Source organism: Quercus lobata, chromosome 8, assembly GCF_001633185.2.
Source record: "Quercus lobata isolate SW786 chromosome 8, ValleyOak3.0 Primary Assembly, whole genome shotgun sequence".
Classification (NCBI taxonomy): Eukaryota; Viridiplantae; Streptophyta; class Magnoliopsida; order Fagales; family Fagaceae; genus Quercus; species Quercus lobata.
This window is the reverse complement of record NC_044911.1, coordinates 18,098,542-18,121,138: the sequence shown is the minus strand read 5'-3', so window position 1 is coordinate 18,121,138 and position 22,597 is coordinate 18,098,542. Positions and strand designations below refer to the sequence as shown.

The 22,597-nt window shown below is 35.3% G+C and overlaps 2 protein-coding genes and 1 pseudogene across 4 annotated transcripts; 2 read left to right on the top strand and 1 right to left on the bottom strand.

Annotated features, from left to right (window-relative positions):
• Positions 1-2,539: 2,539 nt before the first annotated feature.
• On the top strand, positions 2,540-2,598 carry LOC115958657 (annotated as a pseudogene).
• On the top strand, positions 2,551-15,507 carry LOC115955998 (6,7-dimethyl-8-ribityllumazine synthase, chloroplastic-like). 3 transcript variants are annotated; one of them, XM_031074435.1, is made up of 9 exons: positions 2,551-2,814; positions 3,413-3,596; positions 3,684-3,799; positions 3,941-4,036; positions 5,786-5,881; positions 6,023-6,101; positions 13,887-13,933; positions 14,029-14,088; positions 15,139-15,507. In XM_031074435.1, exons 2-9 carry the CDS (start codon positions 3,431-3,433, stop codon positions 15,175-15,177), a joined length of 699 nt encoding a protein of 232 aa, XP_030930295.1. In that variant the 5' UTR covers positions 2,551-2,814; positions 3,413-3,430; the 3' UTR covers positions 15,178-15,507. The 3 variants fall into 3 exon arrangements, with proteins under 3 accessions (XP_030930295.1, XP_030930297.1, XP_030930296.1); XM_031074437.1 differs by having other exon boundaries at positions 3,410-3,596; XM_031074436.1 differs by lacking the exon at positions 2,551-2,814 and adding an exon at positions 2,891-2,914.
• Positions 10,335-11,357, bottom strand: LOC115955997 (exodeoxyribonuclease-like). The gene has a single exon (XM_031074434.1). The coding sequence runs from the start codon at positions 11,355-11,357 to the stop codon at positions 10,335-10,337; it is 1,023 nt and encodes a 340-aa protein (XP_030930294.1).
• Positions 15,508-22,597: the final 7,090 nt, after the last annotated feature.

Here is a 22,597-nt window from a genome sequence, read left to right as displayed (position 1 = left end):
AACTTTTGAATGGCTAAAAAAATATTAAAGAATTGTAAGATTTACTTCCTATAAAATTTTGAAATAAAACAAAATGTATATGATTACAATATAAAAGAAAAATTGATTACCTTCAATAGAATAATACATGGCATAGTTATTGAAATCTGCTTAACAATTTCAAATATTGCAAAAACTAATGCTTGTTAAGGGTCCGTTTGGTAGGGCATTTCAAACACCCATTTTAAGTTTTTAAACGACATTACACACATTTTCACACACTTTTTCACCCATATGTATTTCAAAAAATTACAAACAATACTATTCAAACTCTTCTACCAAACGGGCCCTAAAACTGTCAAAATGCCAAAAAAGATATATAATTAAAGAATAAGTTATTGAAACAATTCAAAAAATATATGACTATTTAAAAGAGAAATATAAGAGAAAGAAAAAAGTACATGAACCCATAAAGCAATAGGTTTTAATTTTAACGTGTTTAAACTTAAAAAAAGAAAAGAAAAAGAAAAAAAGAAAAAAAAAGAGTTTGCCGCAAACCTATTTATTATATTAGCTTATCGCTTTACGTGAAGAGAACTACATTCACCCAAACCTGTTGTAACCATCTTAGGCTTCTTAACATCTTCAATGATTTGTCCCGTCCATGAGATGTTCTCTGTAGGTTCCTATGGTGCTATTACGACATAGAGTAAGAAATCTCCTTGAAAGAAAAAACAAAATAACATAGGGTTTCAAAAAGAAAGGAGGCAGCTACAAATAGTTTGAGAACTATCGAGTGTTTACAATTGGGTGTTTTCTCCTTTAAAAAGAAATTGGTTTGTAAATTTTAAGAAAATAAATTAATTCTTAAATGAAACCTCACAAATTTGGGGATAAATTATCAATATTTGAGTTTAAGTTAGACTTTTTAAAACAATAGAGTTTCACTCTTTGTTAATTTGGACTTTATGAAGATAAAGTTGGCAAGCACACATTTTTATATTCATTTCGGTTTGATTTATCAATAAAGAGAAAAAAATAGCGTGGACAGAATGTGAAGCAATTACTTTTACAAGTGATTTTCTAAACAAATTAATAACACATATGGGTTTGAGCTTGGCGTAGTTAGAATGAAAAAAAAAAAAAAAATTCATGTAAATAAGAGTATATTTTTCATTATTAAATATAGTACATAAACTATTTCATACATGTATTATATTTTTAAAAATATTTCATATATGTACATGTCCGTTTGACAAAAATTATTTTTGTCAACTTATTTTATTATTCAGTTTATTTTTGATACTATTTATAGGTCCTATTGTATTATATCAACTAATTTTTATTTTTATCTATAATATTTTTAGTAAAAAAATTTTAATTTCAAAATAATAAATGGTTTCCAAATATTCCAAGTATTATTTCGGTTAAAAACACTTTTAACACGGATGATATTTGGATTTGTGTTTGATTAGTGTCTCCAAAGAAAGCCCACAAGCCCACAAAGCCCCTAACTTTACAAGCGAACCGTGGATGACTCCCACATCGCAAAGAAACAGTAATGAAAAAGCATTTATATTCAAAGACAACATTATAAAAGAGCGTCCCTTTGGGGACATCCGATAAAATTGGAACGATACAGAGAAGATTAGGGGCTGTTTGGATTGAGTTTTTTGATAACTCAATTCTCTGTTTACATAACTCATAACTCAAAAATGGTGGGACCCATAGTAAAAAGGTTGTTTGGCCAAACGATAACTCTGTTTTCATAACTCTGATTCCATTACTCAATTCTCTGATTTTTGAGTTATGAGTTATGGAAACTGAAAACAACAAAAGGCTGTTTTCAGTTTCCATAACTCATAACTCAATGGCATTTCCGTAAATAAATACACATGAGGGACCCACAGCCACAACTTTTGACCACCTCTTTTTTTTTTTTTTTTTTTTTTTTTCTCGGGTTGTATGTTTGCTGTGGTTTTGTTTTTTTTTTCATTTTTTCCTGGGTTGGCGTTCGAGGCGGCGTTTTTTTTTTTTTTTTTTTTGGGGTTGGTGTGTGTTGTCTTTTTTTTTTTCTTTTCTTTTCCTTTTCCTGGGGTTTGGCTTTGTTTGTTTCCTGGCTTTGGCGTGTTGGTTGTTGTTTGTTGTTTGTTGTTGTTGTTGGTGTTGTTGTTTGTTATTTTTTTTTTTTTTTTTTTTTTTTTTGTTTTTTTTTTTTCTGGGTTGGCGTTGTTCTTTTCTTTTTTTTCTTTTTCTTTTTTATTTTCCTGGGTTGGCTGTTCGGTGTTTTTATTTTTTATTTATTTTTATTTTATATATATATATATATATATATATATAAAATTTAGCTCGGTGAGATTGGTGCTAAAAAAAAAAAAAAAAAACTACTGTACTGGCTGACAGGTGTGGGACTCATGAATAGTGTGAAAAAATTGAGTGATGAAAATAAAAGTGATGTTGCCAAATGAGTGTGAAAAAATGAGTGATGAGTGATGAGTTATGAATGATGGAAATTGAGTGACGGAAATTGAGTGATGAAAAATCCTTACCCAAACAGGCCCTTAGCATGGCCCCTGCGCAAGGATGACACGCATAAATCGAGAAATGGTCCAAATTTATTTTTGCCTTTTTTTGCCCTTGATCTAGCCACTTAGTTTTACCAAAATACCCTCAGAATAAATTATTTTCCCACAAACAACCCTGTCCTCAACGAAGTAGCTTTTCGCAGTGACTGCTAGACGTCTCTCTCTCTCTCTCTCTCTCTCTCTCTCTCTCTTCGGAAGCATTGCCGCCGGAACCGCCAGGTGTCCCCGAAACTCCGTTCTCTATTTTCAGGTACTAATCTCTCTCTCTCTCTCTCTCTTGTTTCCTTTGTTTGGTTACTCGGAAACCGTGAGAAAATCAGTGGGAAAGCTTCCAGGCTTCGATTCTCGAGGTTTTGAGCAAGAACCAGTTCAATTTTAGTTAATTTTTAAGCTACTTCTAGGAACTCGTACACAAGTTAAATTAGTTCCTCACAAAACATATTTCTAATCATTCAATTTGTGTTCTTTTCTCTTCCGCATAATCATTAGGCATAGAACAATAATTAAGCGAAATGTATGAGTTACTGTGTAGTTTTTTTTAGCTTTATTTGCCACCATTTCTCTAATTTTGAGAGGAATGAAAAAGGATCAATCAAACTTACTTACTTTTGGTCTAAACCATTCCTCACTCTCTTAGGTCTTAGCCCTTTGTGTTTGTAAGATATATATAGACAAGTAAAACCTAAGGGCAATCGACCCCGCCATCCTGAACTAATTGCCAAGTATTCACTCCTGACAGGCGAAGTAGTTTATGCTCATGCCCAATTGCAGCCATTTGTTTATAGATCTGCCCCTGCTGTTATTTTGTTTTGAGCACTGACTAGTGACTACAATTCTGTACACAGTAGAGTTTGAATTCTAATTTGATGAAAATGGCATCGTTTGCTTCCACTGAATGCTTCCTTCCTCTATACCAATCGCGTCTTACACCCGCACATTATCAACAAAATGGTACAAGTGCCATCCTACACCTTAACTGCAAGTCAAAAAAGTCTCTCTCGTTTTTGTCTTCCTCTTCTTTTTCCACACAAGGTACCTTCTTCTTTTCATTCATTAATTCATTCAAAAACCCAAAATCCACTATTTCACAAATGCACAGTTAATTTAAATTATTTGCAGGAACCAGTCTTTGCTATGCCGTTGAGAGGAAGGAGCAGTTGTCGTTTGCACAAACGGCTGCTGTTCGGCATCTGATGGGTTCTGTCACCAGAACTCAGGGTCTTCGCTTTGCTGTGGTCGGTTACTCATATTGTATATGTAATTTTGAGAGTTAGTTTCAATTATGGAATGATGTATGGTAATGGTATGTTCTGTTCTGTTCTGTTCTGGTGGGCAAAAAATTCTCTTTGTTTGATTGAAATTTTTGATTGTTGAAGGTTGTGGCCCGGTTTAATGAAATTATCACGAAGCAGCTGTTAGAGGGAGCTTTGTCAACTTTCAAAAATTACTCCGTTTCAGAAGAGAACGTCGATGTATGTCATGTTCCTGTAGCCACTTTACATTAGAACCAACTATTATATATCACAGCTTTTATTATCTTTGTGTCCTTGTGCAACTATGCGTGTGTTTGTATTCCTCCTCCTCACCCTCCTCCTCCTGCTACTGTTGCTGATGTTTTACTCATTGCTGTGATATATTATTTCTGACACTTGTGGAAAGTGACCTTTGTATATTTATCTTAATTTCTGTGGCTAATTGTAAGATCTTAGGTTAATACAGTCATCAGGTTTGTAACTCAATTCTGAATAGGGTTTTATGTTGTAAATGGGGTATTTATATCTATACTCAATACGTAATCTGACCAGTAGATTTGGTTCTTGGCTATCAAGTTGATGAATTCTTGCAGTGGCTTAGCCTGTCATTCTAGTTTTGTTCTGATTGTATGGTGGTACTTTGTGTGTGCAGCAGCCTGGGGCCTGGAACTAGGGTTGGCAATGTTTGACACAACTCGTGAACATGACAATTTTTTGTGGATTAGTGTTTGGTGTAAAAGGGTTTGTGTCAAAGTGAGTCAACTGCTTTGACATGATTTATAAATAGGTCAATTCCATGTTGACTTGCTTGACCCGAAATGACCTGATTCATATAAATAAATTTGATTTTTATCTAACATAAATTTGAATTCTAAATATAATCAAGTAATTAAAAAAATTTTAATGGTTATATCGATAAATTCTTCAATTAAAATTCTAAAGTTCCTAACCCTTTTACCCAAAACAAAAGGTAAAAAACTCTCTTTTCACTTTATTTTTCTTAGACGGTGTATTAAATGGGTTTAAATAGGTCATGTCCTGTCAACCCCCTTAATAAATGGGTCAAGTTAGGGCTGAGCAGGAACCTGAGGAATCTGACCCACCTGCTAACACCAATTGCCACCCTTACCTAAGACTATGTATTCAAATGCCCTTGTCTTGACACGAACATGACCTACTAACACCAATTGCCACCCTTACCTGGGACTGTGTTCCTTGTAATTGTTTCTTTCTTTTTTTGTACAAGTATTCTATTCCCCCCCTCCCCAAAATTTTTTTTTTTATCAAGGAAGTAGTTTCGATAATAATAGTTATTGTTGTTGCTAGCAAAGATTTATATATATTTTAAGGTTAAGATGAGAAGCAAATATCAACAGAACAGCCACATTCTACTATTCTAGTTATAATGAAAAATGTTTGTTGAGGTTTGAGAATATTCTCCTCTAAACCTCTGTGTTATCTTACTGCACAATTAAATGCTCATGGGTAAGTACCTTTGCTCATAAGCAAACCTTTCATTCATACTCTATTTCAATTTCAATGTTCTGATGCATTGCTGATCATAATACTTTAATTTCTTATTCTTTGGATGCTGAATCTCTTCTTGTGGGCTTCACAATAGATGCCAATCCATTTCCTTTTGGTCAGTTTCAATCCTAAACACATGGTTCAGCTTTGCTCTTCCTGAAATATTAAAGTTAGATAACTTTTTTTTTTTATTTTTAAAAGTGAAGATCTCTTGTGCCATATCTTAGCATTGCACATTTTAGACGCATTTCATGATATTTTTATTTAGGTACATTGCTCACCTATTTGATTACTTATGATAAATTATTCCTGGCTTTGTGTATAAATGCATCAAAGCTTACAGGGGTTTTATGCCCTGTGATTGTTAGCTTGGTCAATAGTTTTGATTTTGCACGAGCAAACTTAACAAGGCACGATTATTTTCTTCACTTTCTCCATCAGGTTGTCTGGGTTCCTGGTAGTTTTGAAATTGGTGTTGTTGCAGAAAGGCTAGGGAAGTCACAAAAATATCATGCAATTTTATGTATTGGAGCTGTGGTATGATTTCTTTTCACGCTACCTGTTAAAATCTTTTGATGAGATATATATATCTCTTCATGAGAGGATTCTTTAACTTGATCTGTTGGGGGCATGCTTGTAACTGGTGCCTAATCTATGAGCCATGTTTATTTTCAGTAGATTAGAGGTGATACATCCCACTATGATGCTGTTGCTAATTCGGCTGCATCTGGAGTACTTTCAGCTGGTTTAAATTCAGGTTGTTCTTTCTGTTAGTGGATGAATTGATTTCAATTAATGGCAATACATGAAAAAAAAAAGAATCATGATTCAATTATTGCATTCATCTTCCTTATTTATCCCGAAATTATATATATATTAGGGATGGACCTAGGATTTTAGTATAAAGGAAAAAAAAAAAAAAAAAAAAACTCCAAATAGGCATCTATATAATATTAAAAAAATTATATATACTCAAAATCATTGTTTCTAAATACATTAAGATGCAATTATTTACCAACAAAGACAAACGAAAACAAAATAATGTCTTTTTTTAATACTAGGCTGGCAGCTGGCTAGAATTTTTTTTTTGGTTGCTGTTGTTGAAGTTAGAGTATTTACATTGGTGGTGCTAAAAATTTTAGCTTTTAACACTTCAAAAAGTTACTTTATCTATTTTACCACCTTACTTTACAATACATCCAATATCAAATGTTCTATTTTTTTTTTTTTTTAATAACTTCATTTAAAATAATATAAACAATTCATTAAAATAATAAAGAAAGTGAGAGAATTTGAGTTTTTTAATTGATGGAAAAAATATAATTTTAATGAAATATTATATTTTATTTTTGACAACTTGCTACAGTCAATTGATATTTATACCAATTTACTGTAACTGTAAAAAATTTAGTTTTAGTTTCTCCAATAACACATGATTTTTTGGTTCTTTGGTGGTAAAATAGTTTTTTTTTTTTTTTTGTTTTTTTTGCTAAAATACAATCACTATTGTGAATTTTTTATTGTTTCTGTTTAGTTTTTTGGTTGGATAGTTGTTATTTGGGTGAGGCTAGTTAAGCTTATTGTGGAGAAAGGGGGTCTAAAGTTTTGGAAGGGGCCTAACAAAAAAGAAAAAGAAAAATATTATAACTAAAAAAAAGAAATATTTTTGGTTCAGGGGGGGTCCAGGCCCCCACCTGGGTCCGTCCCTGATATATATATATAAATGAAAAATATTATAACTAAAAAATTTTTTTTTTGGACCCGCGGGGGTCCGGGCCCCCACCTAGGTCCGTCCCTGATATATATATATATATATATATAGCTATAGCATTTTGTATATTGTAGCAATATTTTGGAATTAGTTTGCTTGTGCTAATGAGCTCTAGCTCCAATGTTAGCTCCTCCACCCGTACGAATAGGATGGAGGGTTGTTCATGGCCCACCGGATGCATGTGTAACATATGAATTTTGGGTGGTGTGTGTGGGACTTTAGTTTGCTTGCAGAAATATACATCTTTTTTTTTTTGAATGGTTCTCTCATGGGTACATAGACTGCCTTGGATATGCATGTATGTATCTTTTTCATGTTGGAAATAGACTTGATCCTTTTGTCTCTCTTGGTTACACAGTCTTGGGCTTGGAAAGTTGTCTTTGCTGACTGTTAACACAGGAAAGAAAGAATTTGTTCTAAATGTTATTGTAGAGAAAAGATTGAAAATCTACCCGGTACCCTGTTATCTAAAGACTGTAATATACTATTCTATTGGATTAGTTGAGAGACAATTTCTCAAATCATTTTTTTTTTTGATAAGTAAAAGTTTATTGATCTCAAAAAAATGGAACACCCTAGTACACAGGGAGTGTACAAGGGGTCAAACAATCAAGAACAAAAATTACAAGAATCTAAGAAATCAAGAAAGGATGGAAAGGATTGGTTCCGCAAAGCAGCCAACCAATCCATTAATGTTCTAAAGAAAAATAGCTTCAAATCTGATATGGATCTCTCCTTATCTTCAAAGCACCGACTATTTCTCTCCCTCCAAAGGCACCACAATAAGCAATGGGGAACCATAAGCCATATATACCCATTTCGATGACGGCCAAAACTGCCTTGCCAACATGCTAGAAGCCCCACGACATATTGCGGCATAACCCAACTCACTCAAAACAACCCGAACACCATAGCCCACATATCCATTGCAACTGGACAATGAAGAAAAAGATGATCAACCGATTCCCCATTACACTTGCACATGTAGCACCAGTCTAATATCCAAACCTTCCTTCTTCGTAAATTGTCAATCGTTAAGCATTTCCCTAAAGCAACAGTCCAAACAAAGAAAGCTACTCGAGAAGGAATCTTCTGCTTCCAAATGCTTTTCCAAGGAAAACAATAGTCATTAGGGCCCACTAAGAGATTGTAATAATCCCTAACTGTGAAGCCCTTCTTTCTAACAGATTTCCAGCACAATTTATCCTCACCAAGCCCTCTAACCGACACACCATATATGGTATCCATGAAACTGGCCAGTGCCTCTAGTTCCCGTGCATGCACACCCCTAAAGAAACTTACATCCCAAAACAGGATTCCGTTATCAAACTTCATAACCTCAGCCACACTAACCTCTTGATCTCGGCAGAATCTAAACAATTCAGGATAGCTGACTGCAAGAGAAATTTCACCACACCAACGGTCTTGCCAAAATTTCACCCTAGACCCATCCCCAATCTCATATAGAATGTGTCGAGAGAAAGTAGGCCATCCCTGACTAATATTTTTCCACAAGCCAACACCATATGGACCGTTAGTAGGCCTAGTACACCAACTACCCCATTCACAACCATATTTCACAGCTATCACTTGCCTCCAAAGAGCAGCCCTCTCCATCCCAAATCTCCATAGCCACTTCCCAAGTAGAGCTTCATTTAAAAGTCTTACCTTTCTTATCCCCAAACCACCCGAAGCAATGGGAGTGCAAACAGTAGCCCATTTGACCAAATGGAATTTTGGTTCATCACCAATGCCACCCCATAAAAAATCGTTCTGAAGTTTCTCAATTTTGTTAGCCACAGAAGCAGGAATAGGAAATAAAGATAGAAAATATGTGGGTAGGTTAGATAGAGTGCTTTTAATTAAAGTGGCTCTACCTCCCTTGGATAAGTACAAACGTTTCCATCCTGCTAATCTCTGTTCTATCTTCTCCAGAATTGGGTTCCAAATTGACTTATCCTTACATTTAGCTCCCAAAGGAAGGCCTAAATATTTCATTGGAAGGGTACCTTGTTTACAACCAAGGACATTCAACAATAAGTCAAGATTATGCACCATACCAATAGGAACCAGCTTTGACTTGCCCAAATTTATCTTCAGACCAGAAACCGCCTCAAACCAAATGAGAATCATACGGAGAAACAAAACCTGATCCAAATCAGCATCACAAAAAATTAAAGTGTCGTCCGCAAAGAGCAAATGGGACACCTCCAAAGATCTTCCCTCTAAACGACCCACATCAAAGCCTGACATGTGACCATCATGGACAGCCTTATCCAACATTCTCCCAAGGGCTTCCATCACCAAGACAAACAACAAAGGGGACAATGGGTCACCTTGTCTCAACCCCCTGGAGCTCTCAAAAAACCCACTAGGAGTGCCATTTATCAATATAGAGAATCGAACAGTAGATATACAAAAGAAAATCCACCGCCTCCATTTAGCAGAGAACCCACTCCGTTCTAGTAACTGCATAAGAAAACCCCAATTGACATGATCAAAAGCCTTCTCAACATCTAATTTGCAAAGTATCCCTAGCAAACCAGTTTTCACTCTACTGTCGAGGTATTCGTTAGCAATAAGCACAGGGTCAAGAATCTGCCTGTTCCTCACAAATGCATTTTGAGAAGGAGAAATTATATCTTCCATGACCGTGCAAAGTCTGGTGGCTAAGACCTTAGCAATGATTTTATAAACCCCCCCAACAAGACTAATGGGGCGAAAATCCTTGACTTCAATTGCTGGTTTTTTTTTAGGGATGAGAGTGATGAACGTTGCATTTAAGCTTTTCTCAAACTGACCTTTAGCAAAAAAATGGTGAAATACAGCCATAAGATCAGTTTTGAGAATACCCCAACATGCTTGGAAGAAGGCCATTGGAAACCCATTAGGTCCAGGAGCTTTGTCACCATTAAAATTCTGTATGACATCAAAAATTTCTGCCTCCTCAAAGGGTCTATCTAACCAATCAGCATTATCACCGGATATCCTAGGAAATACCAAGACTTTTGGAAAAGGTCGAACAACTTGCTGCTCCGAGTATAAATTCATAAAGAATTGAGTAATACAATCAGCAATCATACCTTGATCAGAAGACAAGGTTCCATCAACCATAAGGCTCTCAATACCATTATTTCTTCGATTGGAATTAGCCATTCTATGAAAAAATTTTGTACTTGCATCCCCCTCCCTCAAGTGTAGCATCCTAGACTTCTGCCTCTAACTAATTTCTTCTAAAAGAGTAAGCTTTTCAATCTCGGTACGGAGATTAACTTGTTCTAACTTCTCCTCAGCTATTAAAGGTTGAGTCTCCTCTCTAACATCCAAGTCATTCAATTTGTTCCATAACAGCTGTTTCTTTAAAGTGACATTGCCAAACTCCGTTTCATTCCATTTTTTTAGGTCCAACTTCAAGGCAGCCAACTTCTTAGCTAGTATAAAACTTGGGTTGCCTTGAAACAAATAGGATGCCCACCAAGTTTTCACTTTATCCACAAAATTTTCCGCCTTCAACCACATATTTTCAAAACGAAAAGGAGTTCTACCTCTCCGATGACTCCCCCCTTCCAACAGAATTGGGTAGTGGTCTGAAAGTATCTTAGACAACCTTCTCTGTGCAAATAGAGTGAAATGATCCGCCAAAGGTGGAGAGAAAAGAAACCGGTCAATTCTAGAGGCAGAGGAATTGTTGGACCAAGTATAAAGGCCTCCTTCCATAGGTATATCCATCAGTCCATGAAGAGAGATAAAATCCAAAAATTCATACATAGCCTGAGTACTAGTTGTAGCCCCTAATCTCTCCGATGGAAAACGAATTATATTAAAGTCACCTCCTAGGCACCATGGCACATCCCACCAACTAATCAGCCCTGTCAGTTCCTCCCACATCTTCCTACGCCACTTGTTCGAATTTGGCCCATATAAACCTGTAAAAGCCCACTCAAATTGATTGCCTATGTTTCTAAATTTGCATGAAACAGAAAAGTGCCCTACTGCTTCTTCCACCTTTTCCACTGCCCTCCGATCCCACATCAATACAATACCTCCAAAAGCACCTTCTAAACTCAAGTACGACCAGTCTACATATGGACAACTCCATATACTTCTGACTACTCCTCTAGTAATCCATTCAAGTTTAGTCTCCTGCAAACAGACAATATCAGGTCTCCATGCACGCAACAAATTACGAATCTGAAGTCTCTTCCCAGCCTCATTCAATCCTTTGACATTCCAGGAAATCATCTTCAGATTTATTTAGGAACAGAGAGAGCCCGCTCCCTATTAATACCACTGCGCCTAGTTGAAGTAGAACCATAATTAATCGAGCTGAATAGACCCTTCAGCTCTCTAATACCTTTTACTCCAGAACTCTTCAAATCACGTGCTTTTTTTTCCAAAGCAGCCCTACGGTGTAATTCAGCCTCAACAGCCAATAAAAAGGTGGTTGCTTGATTTTCCAAACCTTTTAGGGACGTGCCCAGGAAGTTATCAAACCCTTTAAATCTGCTTTGGACCCACTCAGAGTAAGCTTCTCCCCTCACTGGATTCTCCACACCCAACACTTCCTGCCCTTCCATTGCCAAAGGTAGAGAAAAGGCCAGTGGTTCCACACTTAGAGGCGACAAACCCTCTACATTAGGTAGCTCAGAAGACTCTGAAGTGTCTGAGACCCAATCCTCCACAAGTACTTCATTCTCATCAACTTGGGCTGATGACACCTCCACAACATCTGAACACTTCAAGGGGACCAAGGCCAATTGGGTTTGCTCTTCCAATACCTCTGTGACTTCACCTGGAGGCAGAGAAATTTGAATCGGAACCGCCACTCTTCTTCCATCTCGAAGTACAAGCACCCACTGTTCTGAATTCCCCCATTTCTTGCTAACATTGCCGGAATTCTCCTGAAGTATCAAACGGATGTCTTGGTGCAATTTCTCTTCACCATCGGAGGTGTTTGCTGACTCATCGAACTCATCGGAGCTGAGAAAAGCTGTATCGGACTCATCGGAGCTGAGAATCTCATTATTGGGCTCATCGGCGCCGATAAAGTCAATATTGGCACCGTCGGAGGCTGTCATCGACTGGGCTAGCCTCAACAAGCTTTGGGAGTCAGCTTGAGGAAATTCCGAGGTAGAGTCCACAACGCCTCTGCGAGGATCGCTGACTGAGCTCTTCGAAGCAGAAATCAAGTTACGTGGGTGAGTCTCGCTGTTTTGAAGTGTTTGTTTTGGTTTGGGCTTTGCATTGAAGGGAGCTGTGGGTTTAAAATGGCTAACGGGCTTAAAGTTTTTGTCTTTGGGTTTTTCTACGGCCCACTTCCTTGACTTTGGACCACAATACCTCCCACTCACCATCTGGCCCACGCTCCAATCTCAGGCCAACATCCAACGTTAAAGGTGAGTCATTGATACAGCTGTTGCTCTCTGTAATCTCAACCGACAATTCAGCCTTAGATATAGCTTGTTTCTTCCCAGCATTCAAATCGCGTATATCGTGGCTCTTATTGCTCAAAATTGATTCGGTTGAAATTTGAAACTCCGGCATTAATTGCTTTCCTTTTCTGCTACCGCTACCCTCTCTCCGATCACCCTCCGCCGCTGCCAGCAGAAAAGTTTTGTGATTCTCCACTCTCGGTTTCAGGACAGAGATAAAAGGCTGTTTGGTTGCAAGTGTTCCAGGTGCAATTGCTTTCCTTAGATGAAATCCAAAACTTCGCCACCCACTACTAGCTTTCCCTTCTGGGACCATGAGAAGTCCTTTCCGACGGCCATAGATGAGTTCCGAGATCATTAAAAAACTGCCGTGTGAATTGGAACCCAATTGCAAAATAAAAACTTTCTCATTATCCCTAAAGGTTCGTGCAAAGTTACCGGGAGTTTTAGTAGACATTAGATCCTCCACAATAGCTAGCAAACACTTGGCGCTTTCTCTGCCCATGAAAACTGACCGGAGAGAATCCCGACTTCGCTCAAAAATGCGTAACATGAAATACGTACCTCCCTCCTCGACTGAGAATTCGAAAGTCTTAGATTCAATGAAAAAGAAAATTGAACCCCCCATAACAACAGAGGACAAACACAAGTTTTGTGACTAATTCGAGGTAGCTAGGCCTCTCATCTCATAATTATAACAATAGAATTCCACACCACTACTGTACTCGATATCACTATTAAAATTTCCTAATAATCAAACAAATCACTTGGGCTAATCAAAAAAATTTCTCAAATCATTATACTGCTCACTCTTTTAAAGTTTGTTCATCACCTTTTTAGAGTTTAATCTTAATATATTTCTATTGAGAGTAGAATTAAATCATTAGTTATGTGGACGCTGCTTTGACTATACTATAGAGTTTGAGCTGTTATTATGAAGTCACAGCTAAAGGTTGGGAAGGTCATGACTCAAGTTCGGTGGCTCAAAGGTCTAGAATGTGTAATAATTTCCCAACTTCGTATGACATTTTTATGTTTCATGCATAAGTATGTAGATAACTTCATCCGCAGACATCCACATACTGTTGATTTGTTAATTAGAAAGAAGAAAAGGTGTAGCTATACGTCAATTTTCAATCTTTTTTCTTTTTCACTATGTTGTGAAGCAACCTACATTTCAATTTATAAAGCGCATACAAAAAATTTATCGAGAAAATATGTTCATCTGCTATTAAATTGGTGAACTTGTCCCAACTGTCACTCTATTCTTGCTGTCTAAATAAAATATCTTATATTTAACTCCTACTAATAGACTGAAGCATTATCTATGACTTTATAGGAGTTCCATGCATATTTGGCGTCCTGACTTGTGAGGACATGGAGCAGGTAATCTGTCAAATCTCTCTATAGTTGTCCCTTATTTTTTGGTGCTCACTAGATGAGATGGGGTGTTTGACTGTAGCCTATTACAATTACTGTAGGCATTAAATCGTGCTGGTGGTAAATCTGGCAATAAGGGTTCTGAGACTGCTCTGACAGCTGTAAGTTGATGTTAAAGTTACATTACAAGAGAATGAAGGCAGTAGTGTGGTGTGTTTTGGCCAATTAATTGCTACTTATTTTATTTATGATATCATTTCTTTTCTTTTCTTTCTTTTTATCTTTTTACCACTGATCTTTCTCTCTTCGTTTCCTTTTTCATTTGCTTACAGATGTGCATGCAAACGCAACTTCTTCCTACTTCTTTTTTATTTTTTTATTATTATTTTTATTTTGTTTGGTTGGGGGGGGGGGGGGGGGCGCTGGGCTTAGCAAAGATTACTTTATTTCTTATTCACTAGAAGGCTATAAATGAAGTTTTCTTATTCACTCAAAAGGCACATCCTGTCCATAAAACCATATCAAAGAGAAGAGAGGTAATCAGGGACTGAATTTTAGAGACCTCTCTACAATTCAGTCCCTGATTACCTCTCTTCTCCTTGATATGGTTTTATGAATCGGATGTGCCTTTTGAGTTTTGTTTGTGTATTCCATCAGACATCACATTCTAGAAGAGATATTGTGGTTGAATCCGGATCATGTAGATTTATGTAATAATGACAATCACATATGGAGCCAAAACATTGAAACATATGCATGAGCATTGTTCACTGAACATATTGCGAGTTAATAATGTCTCAAAGTCATAATTTTGCTACCAATGGCCAATGTATTTCTGAGTACAAAAATCTTACCATATTTAACATGCAATTTCTCATTGTTGTGCGGTTGCCTAAAGCATAGGGTTTAAGTTTTGCCTTTGACAGTCCTTGTATCAATGTTTGATTTTAGTTCTGAACTGCACTCTCAATTTAATCATTATAATATTGTCTCATTTTTTAAATATTTTGTAATGTGTTTATTCCATCTTTTTCCTTAATGTTGAAGAAATGACTGAATTATCATTTGGAAGGTAAATTAGTTGTTTCATGCATCTTCCTTATTGATATTATACTCCCTCAACTATTAATTAGTTATGGATGTCTATTATTGAGTTTGTTCTTTAGGTGATTCAGCTCCCTCATTAATTATCAAATCTGGTTTTTCTATAGATTGAGATGGCATCTTTGTTTGAGCATCATCTGAAGTAAGAAATTTTAGTCTCTGTTGGACTTCATCCATTTGTCAACTACCAGAATATTTGTATGTTGAGAGTTGGGGAACTTCCAAATGGTTGCCATATCATCCTAAAGAATAATGGGTTTATTTGTCGATTGCTTTGTGATACCTTGAAAAGGTCTCGAGTGTTGTAACTGCGCAGAGACAGGAAGAGCGACCTTCTTGATGTTAATTTCATTTTTGCAAGCGCACAATATTTCAGAGATACAAGTGCAAATGAATGACAGTTTTCTTAATGAAAAACAATTACATTTACTGTCCCACCTGGATGGCGTGGTGGCAAATGTGCTTGATTGCAATTTTGTACTTGTGTTCACTAATTTGCTTGGTGCCATAGCTAAACTTTTTTTTTTTTTGGCATTTTGTCATCTTTAATTCTTTATGTCCAAAACGCTTTTATGATTTACTGCTCATGAGTTTGGGCAATGTTTCATTGTGGCTTAGGTCACTGCACTTTTGGTTTTGAAAACAGTAGTTTTTTTTTGGTAATCAAAAAATTGGTACAGGGGGGCGACCAGTGTGACATCTTTACTTGGGCATGACCATGGTAGAATCCTACCTGCTCATGGGTGAGACCCCATACTAGTAGTTACTATTTTGAAAATAGTAGTTACTAGTGTATTAACTGTGGATTTGGTTTTGAAAAACAGTAGTCAATTAAAAAAAGTCATTAATCACGTTCTTCCTTGGCCATCATAGGAACAAGTTCTTTTCAACGTGTACAATTATGGAGTGTAGTTCCACATAGTTTGTAACTTGGTTTCATACTACTATATGTTGAATTGTTGATTCTTTGGTTTTTACAATTTTGGTGCTGTTTTATTTAAAGTTCTGAGACTTAAGGATGTGTTTGGTTGGAGGTGGAAAAGTGAAATGATAGAAAATTGTGGGAAGATAGAAAAGATTTCAATTTCCGTTCTTTTTGTTTGGTTGGGAGTGAAAAAGTGGAATGATGGAAAAAATGAGTTTGTATAAATATACTCATATACATTTTATTAAAAAATGATGTCCAATTAAAACAAAAAAGTGATAAGCAATAAAAAAAAAAATCATTTCCAAAAAAAAAAATCATTTTTAGTTAAAAAAAAAAAACACACACACACACAAAGCACCATGCCCAGGAAATCAAAAGAAAAAAATATAAAATAATGATAATAAAAAAGAGGAGGCAACGTTGCCCAAGAAACCATAAGGGAAAAAAAAAAAAAACACAAAGCATCATGCTCAGAAAATCAAAAGAAAAAAAAAATAATATAAAAAGAGGAGGCAACGTTACCCAGGAAACCATAGGAAAAAAAATATAAAAAAATAATAATAAAAAAAGAGGAGGCAACGTTGCCCAGGAAATCATAAGAAAAAAAAAAAAAGACAACTGGAGTGCACATGGGCAATTTTGTCATTTCGCCATCAAACTCTTCTCACCCAATTTTCTCTCCATTTTGGGAGACAAATTTTGTGTGAGCCTGGATGAAAAATGCTTGGGCCCCACATAAAAGTTTTCTTTTCCCCCCTCTCAACCAAACAACACACAAAACCCATTTTCTCTTTAAAATTTTCCATTTATCCTATTTCACCTCCAAACAAACACACTCTAAAGTGAGATGCCTCATGAAACAGAAAGACAAGAACAGCAAAATCAGCTTCTTAGGACTATAGACATGCACTCTAATGTAACTTTGGAGGCTCTTCTTCTTCTTAAGTTCTTCAAAAAACAACAACTACAATAACTCCTTAGGCTAGAATCCATTGCGTGTTACCGAAACTATGATAGAAAGATAATGACTCCTTAAGTAACTAAGAAATTGGTTTGCAATTGGCTCGGTGCTCGGTTAATTAATAGACAAGGATAATATATATCATAAAAATTAGGCTAAAACTAATTACACACAAGTACACGTGTTTTAAAACTACAAAGTTCGCAAAATACAATGTTTACAAACGATTTCAAACATTAAAAAAAAATGTTTGATAACTTGAATACAAAAATTTAATTAATAGTTTTGCATCTTGTTAGGTTCTAAATGTTTAGAACAATTGGCAAATCGTGAACACAAACTTGTCTAGATATAGATCTTAGAGTCTATAGGTTTTATTAGACAATGCTCAAGGTGATTCAAGTTAAGATTCAAGAACATACAAGCTGTAGGAAGAAGATTTCATAATCTGTCTGGTTCGATCGATCGAAAGTCATATCTGTAGAATTTTAATTAAACCCAAACAGAAGTTCAAGCCCATTAAGGATTAGGGTTTCTAATCTACTTCTCCCAGTATATAAAGGAAACCCTAAGCACGTTTTTATGTGGCTTTTCAGAGAGAAAAGAGTGTGCCTCTTTTGTATTTAGGGTTTTGTTCCTAAAAAACTCTCTTATGTCTTCTATCGGTATTATTCCTCGAAGAATCTCAAGATCCGGTATTGTAGAAGTTGCTGCCTTCTCTAGTCATCAAAGGTGTTGATGATCTAAACCTTCAAGGGTGGTCTTGGAGTCACAAACAGGAGAGTTTGTGTTGCTAAACCTTTGAGTGGGATCTCAAAGTCACAAACGGGGTGTTTGTGTTTTGTAAAGGCCAAAGAAAGAAGGAGTTCGTGGATTCGGAGTTTGCACGTGGTCGTGTTAGTAAGTTCTATTGGTGGGTAGCAATAAGAAGTCGAGCGTGGGGGCTTGTAAGTCTTATTGTATGAACTTCGATTCTTTCTAGTGGATTTTCTTTTTACCTTGAGGATAACTAGGTTAAATCCTCCCCAGGTTTTTTACCGGTTTGGTTTTCCTGGGTTATCATATCGTTGTGTTATTTATTTTCCACTGCTATACATTGATATGATATATTTGTGTTAACCTAGATCTGTTAATTTGACTAAGTAATCACTTGGCTAATTACCTAGGTTAATTTGTTTGTGGTTTTAAGGAGTCTAAAAATTAACAAGTGGTATCAGAACGGGTAGCTCTTTTGTTTTAAATCTTTTGATCTAAGAGCTGATCCTTAATCCATGTTGTCATGGATAATTTGAAGTGTCTTTCTGATCATGTTTTTGCTCACACTTCTGTTGATTTTATTGATGCCTGTGAAACTCTTCGTAAGGAATTATTGAAATCTATGAAAATTGTTAAGAAATTCAAGGAACAGTTAAAATTGGCTAATCTTGAAAAAGAGGAATTGGTTGTTAGATTAGATGAATCTAATAAAAAGAATGAATTTTTGAAAAATCAAATTTCCTCTCAAGATGAGAAGATGAAAAGCTTGGAAAAAGAGTTAGTTGAATCTAAAACTAAAATCGAAAATTTGACTAGTACCAAGTCTGCTGTTGATAATAGAAGTGTTTCTGTTTCTCTTAAGCCTAAAATTGAGAAAGTTTATATCCCTCATTTCAAGAGGAATATTAAAGAAAATGCTTATTTGGCTAGGTTAGACAAAGGTAAAAGTTCTGATGTTGATGCTGAAGTTTCTAAACCTACTGTTAGAGAACATAATAAATATGTTTTTATGCCTACCTGTCACCTTTGTGGTGTTGTTAGTCATATTTGTCCAAGTTGTTCTTTGTTGAGGCAAGAACCAAAGTCTGTGACCGGAAACCCCACTAGGAATACTGATGTTCCTAAATTTGTTCCTGTTTGCCACTTTTGTGGTGTCCGTGGTCACATTCGTCCCAATTGTCATAAATTGAAATTTAAGCATTCTGTGTTTCAGTCTAGGATTTGTAATGATATTTCTCCTGTCATAAGTCCATATAAATTGTTTCATATTTTTTTGAAAAATTTAAGCTTGTTGGCTTGTGAAAGGAATTTGCAGGATTTCAGTCTCTCTCAGAAGATTGGTATAATTTCTCAAATACACTCTGCTTCTCATGGATCTTCACCTACAAAGCTGAAGACTCGTGCTATATGGGTGAGAAAAAATTCTCTAAGGTGAGTGTTACTGACTTGTCCCTGATTTAATTCTTTCAATTGTTTGTGGACATGTTTTGTTTTTGTTGCTTTGTTTTTTAGTTTTTTTTATAAAAAAGAAAAAATCCAAAAACATTGAAAAAATTTCAAAAAGACAAAAATATTTTATTTTGTGTCTAGTTTTATTTTTCTTGAGGATTACATGAGTTATGATATCTCTCTTTTGATTTAAAACATGCTTGACATTGTGGAGAAACTTGAATAGTATGTGTTAAATAAGTGCTAAGCTATTTCTGATTTTGTGTGAGTATGTATTAGTTTGTACATGTACTCATGGGTTAATTAAGAAATTGATATTTCTTGTTTATGTACCCTCTATAGCTTAGTTAAGCACTGTCATGCATTGCATTTGTATTGTTCATTTAGCATAATGTGTGCTTTTTGTTTTTGGTCATAAATTTTTTAAAACCAAAAAGATTTTTGTGTTTTGCATTTCACATCTTGGATTTATAATCAAAGATTGGCTATATTATCTTTACATAATAAGTTTATGTACCTTGTTTAGCTTTGATGAGCTTATTTATTGCACTTGACTAGTTGAAACTTTGTAGTGCATGTTGTGTGGAAAAGATGTTTATGGTGTTTATCACTTTGTCTTAATCTTGAAATCACATGTTATTTGACTGTCGGACTTGATCCTTTTGAGAAAAGCATAAATAACGATTTCACCACTGTTCACTAGCCAATCATGAACACCTTAGTGCATATCATAAGATTTTGTGTTCGAGAAAGTGTAGCATATGCACAAAAAGAACATAAGGTGTAGTCTCGGTTTAATTGCTTAATGCTTAAAATTGGTGTGTACATTATTCCGGCTATTTTAATAAGTTTCTGAATAATTAAAATCTGTGTGTACAATATGAGGCAAAATCAAGAAACTTACATGATTGCAAACTTATGATCTAGGAGATGTGGGAGTTATATGATGTAACTCTTTAGGTGATAGTCTCTTTCAAATTCTATGTGATGAATTTTATAGACATTGTGATTGATTTCTATTTACATATCACCTCACATGTATCTCAAGCTTTTGCTAGTTGCACACACTACACAAGTTACTTTTTGCTAAACTTGGTACATTATATTGTGTGTGATCTTGTTTTGGCCATCCAAGATTGAAAATTTCTTGATTTTGATGCAAAATATGTTTAAAGTTTGAGATTTGAGGACAAATTGTTTGAAAAACTTGTTTTTGGAAAATCTGGGTTGAATTCAAGTGTTTTTGAAAAACTTTTAATCTCATACTTATGCATTTCATTTATAAAATATTGTGCTTTGAGGAGTTTCTGCATTAAATTGTTCTGTTTTTCAAATAGTTGATTTTTCCATGCATCATTTATGTTTAGGATTCACATGAATTGCATTGTTTTTTTGTATCCATTTTGCAGTTTTGCAATCATATCTCTCATTGTTTTCACACATAACATGCATACACTTTGCTACATTGGGTACTCAACTTGATCAAACAATTGATTGATTAATTTTGAGCTATGTACTTTTTAGTATATGCTATTTTTATGTGTGTACTGTAGAAAATATTTTTCTTAAGAGATATGATGGATAATCAATGTACAAATATTTTCTCTACTCATGCAACTGTTTATGGGTCACATATTGTCAAGTTTGTATTTATTGAAAGAGAGAATATTTTTCTTTATGTGTATCCTCAACTTAATTTTTTTTAAGATTAGGTTTGTGTGTTTTTTGTCCCACCTCCTAAATTTTCCCCAAAACTGTTTTTCCCAAAACTTATTTTGTGTTTCCTATTTTTATAGGGGGAGAAGTTTTTTTTAAACTTTGTTGTTCCTAGGGGGAGTTGTCTCTATTTTTTTATATAGAGCTAAACTGTTTTTTGTTCCCTTGGTTCCTTTTTTCTCATGTTTTTTGTCACTCTACTCTTTGTTTGAGTTGTCTTTGTCAATACGTGACAAAAAGGGGGAGAAATAAATGAAATGTGGGAATCCTGTTTGTTTTGTTTAGGGGGAGTTGAAATTGTTTTTGAAAGGGGGAGAATATAAAAACTTTTTGATGTATCTAACTTAGGGGGAGAGTTAGAATTTACTTTTGTTTTTTACATTCTGTTTCATATTATTGTTTATATGTCTTTCTTTCCATACATGCGGTGATGTGTTTGTTGAGTGTTTCAGGAAAGACAGGTACATTTTGATCAAGACCTTCTACCTCTTCTTGCAACTTCTAAGTTAGGAGTCTTAGATTGAGATTTGTGATGTAATTGGACATTTTATTGTATTGGGTTGTTCTTGTATTTGAGCATTTCATTTGTATGAAAGTTTTGTCACAAATTGCCAAAGGGGGAGTCTGTTAGGTTCTAAATGTTTAGAACAATTGACAAATCGTAAACACAAACTTGTCTAGATATAGATCTTAGAGTCTATAGGTTTTATTAGACAATGCTCAAGGTGATTTAAGTCAAGATTCAAAAACATACAAGCTGCAGGAAGAAGATTTCATAATCTGTCTGGTTCGATCGATCGAAAGACAGGCTCGATCGATCGAAAGTCGTATCTGCAGAATTTTAATTAAACTCAAACAAAAGTTCAAGCCCATTAAGGATTAGGGTTTCTAATCTACTTCTCCCAGTATATAAAGGAAACCCTAAGCACGTTTTTATGTGGCTTTTCAGAGAGAAAAGAGTGTGCCTCTTTTGTATTTAGGGTTTTGTTCCTAAAAAGCTCTCTTATGTCTTCTATCGGTATTATTCCTTGAAGAATCTTAAGATCCGGTATTGTAGAAGTTGCTGCCTTCTCTAGTCATCAAAGGTGTTGATGATTTAAACCTTCAAGGGTGGTCTTGGAGTCACAAACAGGAGAGTTTGTGTTGTTAAACCTTTGAGTGGGATCTCAAAGTCACAAACGGGGGTGTTTGTGTTTTGCAAAGGCCAAAGAAAGAAGGAGTCTGTGGATTCGGAGCTTGCACGTGGTCGTGTCAGTAAATTCTACTGGTGGGTAGCAATAAGAAGTCGAGCGTGGGGGCTTGTAAGTCTTATTGTATGAACTTCGATTCTTTCTAGTGGATTTGCTTTTTACCTTGATGATAGCTAGGTTAAATCCTCCCCAGGTTTTTTACCGATTTGGTTTTCCTGGGTTTTCATATCGTTGTGTTATTTATTTTCCACTGCTATACATTGATATGATATATTTGTGTTAACCTAGATCTGTTAATTTGACTAAGTAATCACTTGGCTAATTACCTAGGTTAATTTGTTTGTGGTTTTAAGGGGTCTAAAAACTAACACATCTAAACAAACAAACAAGTAGAATAGATTTTATATATATAAAAAAAATTATTATTTAATTGATATTTAAATAAATGAAAGGTCTCAATTTAGTTCTCGCCTTAAGTCCAAAAATATATGGAGTTGGCCTTGTGTTTATGAAACCTATTTTATTAATAGAAAATAAAATACAAAGGGTAATAGGCTCAAAAGATT